The sequence below is a fragment of the Chaetura pelagica genome, unplaced genomic scaffold (assembly GCF_000747805.2).
Source record: "Chaetura pelagica isolate M959 unplaced genomic scaffold, ChaPel_1.0 scaffold31, whole genome shotgun sequence".
Lineage (NCBI taxonomy): Eukaryota > Metazoa > Chordata > Aves > Apodiformes > Apodidae > Chaetura > Chaetura pelagica.
Genome location: NW_009952481.1, coordinates 2,688,360 through 2,693,298, shown reverse-complemented (window position 1 = coordinate 2,693,298; position 4,939 = coordinate 2,688,360). Strand labels below are relative to the sequence as shown.

The 4,939-nt window shown below is 41.4% G+C and overlaps 1 protein-coding gene across 1 annotated transcript in view; it reads left to right on the top strand.

Moving 5' to 3' along the window:
• Positions 1-1,686, top strand: part of RAI14 (retinoic acid induced 14) — a 34,997-nt gene extending 33,311 nt beyond the window's left edge. The window contains exons 16-17 of the mRNA XM_010008763.1: positions 981-1,046; positions 1,337-1,686. Of these exons, the coding sequence (XP_010007065.1) occupies positions 981-1,046; positions 1,337-1,414 (144 nt within the window). The 3' untranslated portion in view covers positions 1,415-1,686. The remainder of the gene's footprint in view (positions 1-980; positions 1,047-1,336) is intronic.
• The last annotated feature ends 3,253 nt before the right edge of the window (positions 1,687-4,939 follow it).

The following is a 4,939-nucleotide window of genomic DNA, read 5'->3' as shown; positions in this document are numbered from 1 at the left end:
ACCGCTTAAAGATGTAACTTTTTAAATTGTATTTGTGCATGTTGAGTCAAAATTACTATTTCCAAGAGCTTGCCTGTCCAAGGCAACACTTAATTTGTTGCTGAAGATGAAGAGGAGAATTCCTATCCTGACATGCTGAGTGGCTTACCTCGCGTCTGCTTTCCTACCTTCCCCAGCAGACAGAAGAAGAGTCAATAAGCATATGGGCCAGGAAAATTGCCTTGCAGTGGGGAAAAATGAGTAGGCAGGCAGTTGAACTCTGCATCCTGCCAGTGTAAAGGCCCAGACTGTTTCTTAACCCAGTCCACCAAATCCAAAAGGACATCTCCCACTGCTTAAGGACTAGCAAAAGGTAGTTAAGGTGCAAAGATGAGCAAGACATTAGGGAAGTAGGCAGGTTTTAAAGAGAACAGAAGCATTCTTTCCTTTTTGTAGGGTAGCTCTGGAAGGATGGCTTCTGGGATGTGGCAGCCCATGATCATGAAAAGGGTGGCTGGCTTTCCTTGCTTAAATGCATAGTAATCAAGTGAGGATTTTCCTGATTTAAAACCTTTGTAAGCACCTCCTTTTCCCTGGGATGACATTCGCTGGCAGATGGGTCACTGACTTCAGGGAAGAGCTTACTTGCACTTAACAGTTGATTTGTCAGAACACTGTTGATTTTCATCACTTCTGGTTGCTGATAAGCTCAGAAGTAGAGTATGTGCTCATTCCACTTCTGTGCAGCTCAGCACTTCTTACAGCTGATGTCATCTCACCAGCTTTTTACTGGGGTGAATAGAGTTATAGTGTTTCTGTGGACCACACTTCTGAGCAAATTATGTTTCAGATGGTTAGTGGCACAGTGCTGTCTGAGCTAGTTTCACATGCATGCATTAGGTTGTGGTCTGTAACTCCCTGGAGCTCTCTAAATCTAGTTGGGGAGCTCTGAATTCAACAGTTCTGAATGCTCTGTGACTTTCTGTTTTAACCATTTCTAGGAAACAAAGAAACAACATCAGGAGATTGTCTCCGTTTACAGGATGCATCTTCTCTATGCTGTGCAGGTATGGGTGGCATGTTGTCAGATACACAGTGCTGATATTTTAATGAAAGCTGTTTCTTCTGCAGATCTAGTAAGAACTTTAGATGTTTTGTCTAAAACATCTTTAGATGTTTTATCTGAAGTCATCCTACCCAAAAGGTATGACTGCTTAAGCACAAATTTAACACTCAATCAATTTTCCTTTGGGAAATTGATCTGATCACTATACTTCACAAATAATTTGTAAATGCTCTTAAAGAGTAGAGGGATGCTTGGATTCAATCATCTTTTCATCTTTTTCCTCTTGTCCAGGGTCAAATGGATGAAGATGTCCAGAAAGTGCTGAAGCAAATTTTATCGATGTGCAAAAGCCAATCACAGAAGAAGTAAACAAAAAAGCCAAGAAAAACTGCTAATTTTTATTAATCCTTTTATGGGTGTGTATCTTACTTGCCTTAACATAAGAATTTAAATTGGCAATTTGCTGCTTTTATGTTATTGTGCTGTGAGGTGGATTTGTTTGTCTGTCTCTACCACTTTGTATGTGTGTTTGCGTGTGCAGTAAGTAAAGAGATGCCTGCTTTTCATATCCAAAATGCAAATATGTTCTTTAGACCTTTTACTTAGACCACTCGGTGTCATGTTTACCCAGAAAGTACTTTCTAGCTTCCTCCAATAGAGGGAGGTTAATGTAGAAGGCACTCATGTTGCCTGGATGAAGGGGAAATTCTCCATAAGGTCTTCTGTACTGTTTATAAGCTGCATCTTGATATGGGGATTAACTTTGTTGTTTTATGTTGTAGCACTCAGATACCTGACATTTTGCCACATGCAGTCTTTGGCAGACCAGAAGTGAGCCTTGCAGCAGTGAGCAGAAGTAGATATTTATGCTAAACCAGAACATCAAATACCTACATGAGTTAGTGTAATATTATTTAATATACCAGAAGGTAGCTGTCCCAACTGATCCAATGCACTGAGTACACAAAAATCATGCCATGTTTCATAGTTTCCTTCAGCTGCCTGGTAGTGGAATGAAACTATTCCAGAAGGTAAAATCCTTAGTTTATTGAAGTTCTGTACAAAGCAGAACAGAAAGGTCTGTACAAACAACCCTTTGTGGAAGGTTTAGCTATCTATGCAAATGTTGGCCATGAAGCTCAGGAACAAAACCAGAACATACACTTTAGACAAGGGATTCTAGTGAACACAGGATGTTTACAGTGATGTCAATGCCTCATACTTCCTAACCTCACTTTTGTAAAGATCTTCTCTTCAGTATATTTTTATTGGCCCTCTAAATGAATTTTTTCTAACTAAACCATTTTTTCTACATAATGTTTGCATTAAACTTATTAACAAATATTTTTAGGTAATCGTGTTTTAGAGAGTTTCTTTTTATACCCCAAGTATTCAGTAATAGTGAAGCATAGTGAAGTGTTTTGAGTTTGTGAAAGATCTGCGTGGAATAGTAGAGCTGTCTGTGTCAGTGTAGTCCAGAGCAGTGAGGTGTACAAGGCAATTCAGCCTGCTGTTTTAAAAAAATGTAGAAATTAGAGATAGAGAACAGCAAGAGGTGTCATAATTGCTGCATGTTGTTTCTGGAGGCTAGGGGAATCAGTAAAGCCTTTATCAGCACTTTTTGAATTTCAAGTAAAATAAAAATGTCTGCTGTGGTGTAGTATGAAAGATGGAAAAATGCTTCTAAGCACACACTGCACTTGAGGATGCAACCATTCTAACTAGCTTGCAGCTTCACTATGGTATTTGTTTTATTCCTGTTAGTGGATATGTCTCTAATAGAGAAATCTTGCAGAGCTATATAATCTATGAAGTTTATATCGATTCATAATATGACAAGAGTCAGCAGTGCCTCAGGCTGATTGGACTCATAGTGCACTTAGATAATTCCTAACCCTGGTAAAACTAAAATGTATTTTAAAAACAAAGAAAAATCACACCTTTGCAGAAGTTAGACCTTGGTGTTACTTTTTCGGAGTGGTTTAACTAATGCCTGCTAATTTTGAACAGTATTTTACAGTTAGATGGTTTTGAAAATGCTCCAAAGAAATGTGAAAAGAATTTTGCTGCAGCACTTCAAAATGAACAACAAGATTTTAAGCATGCTAATGCTGCCAAGTGTAAAACTTGATTAACTGTTTTGTAGGTTGCCTGATGGATTTAGTCTTCTACTTTGTTTTGGTTTGTGTATTTATTACAATTATCTTTGTGGAATATTGAAAATTATATACTACAGCATAGCAAGTCTCTTTATATGTAATTTACAAGAAGTTTCCTTATGCAGCAAATAAACTATTTCCAATTTTTCATCTTTGTGTGCCTTCATTTAGTTTTTGTTCCGAGGGAAATCTCACCACACTTGTTTTAACGTAGTACGACTGTGTTCTATGTCTCACGTGTAGATGGCTTTCAGATGTACCAGGTTTTCCTCCCTGAAACTGCAGCTTGATTTTTAACTTTCCAGATCTGTCAGATAGGATAGAATCTACTCCAGATGCCATGCAGCCAGTTTTGCAGATCATGCCTTTGATTTGATTGGTAAGTTCAGAGCCATTTCTTGTGTGGACATCCTGGTAGAGGTAACATAAGCCCCAGTGACATGTGGCTGTTTCCTGCTCACAGATCCCCCACTGTCATCCTCCTAGGAGAGAACCAACCAAGAGAGGGCCAGTGGAAAAGCTGGCTGGAAATCACTTAGCAGATGCTACCTCACACCTGGAGCTGTAGTTTAGTTTTCAAGTCCACTTCACATTGTGTGTTTTCCCGAGCAGTGGCTGGCTGGGGGCAGGAGGCAGGTGGTGTGTGGCTTCACTGCTCTGAAGGTCTGAGAGCTAAAGAAATTACTGTTGCTGTACACAAGTCGTGGTTAGACCATAAAAGATGCTCTCTGGGTGGCTTTGGCAGTGTGGGCTGCCAGCTGGAAGTCTGCAGGGGAGAGGAGGATGAGCAAGGAGCCTGGAGGTCCATGTGGGCTGCAGGGGGAGAGTTGCCATCATGGCGAGGGGGGGCAGTGGTGTCTGTGTCAGCCTTTGCCCATCTGACCTGCCCCCAGCGGGGCACTAGCTTGTGTTGCACCAACCAGAGACCCTGTGGCTTTCTCCACACAGATGCCAGCCTTCATCTGATCAAAAGGCTGAAGCAATCTGCCCTTTAAACATGGCAGAGACCCGTGTGCTGCAGGGAAAAATCACTGTCTCAAGCATTGTGTCCAAGCCTCCCAGTACGGGGGCGGGCCCTGGAGCAGAGGCAGCTTCTGCAGCCCTGGCTGTCATGGGGCTGCATGTTGAGAAATTCGGGGAAAAGCTCCTGGAGGAGTTAGGTGTTGAGGTTTCAGAGCAGCAGCATCAGCAGCTGTGATGTAACCCAGCACGTATTCTGCAAGCAAAACCCAGCAAGTCTTGTCAGATAGGAATGGGTGCAAGGCTTTTAGGACAGGTCAGTGGTTTAAATCCTCAATTTGCTGTGGTTTTGCTCTGCCACAGGGAGCACTAAGAGTGCTCAGAATGTAATGTCAAGCCACAGTTGAAGAGTTTGTCTGAGTACCTTGAAACCATCATCTATAGCAACACTGTCTAATTCTGCAAATACAGGTCCCTGGGGGTGCTCATGCGTGCAAGCCAGTTCAGCAAACTGCTCCAAATGCTTCTTCAGCCCTGCCGTCTCTTCCTCCTCTGTTTGGATCCTTCACTGATCCTTTTGAAAAGAAGTAACAGAGTTACCAAGTACAGACACAAACCACACTTCTTAAATTTTATGTCAGCGTTCTTCTCAGGGCAGTAACAAATTAATTATCCTCATGTTAATAATCTTTTCCGTAAATGCTCTTAGAATTGTGAACGGTGGTGAAGTGCAGCTGAAGCAAATTAAGCTGTGTGATTTAGTAAGTTTCTATTT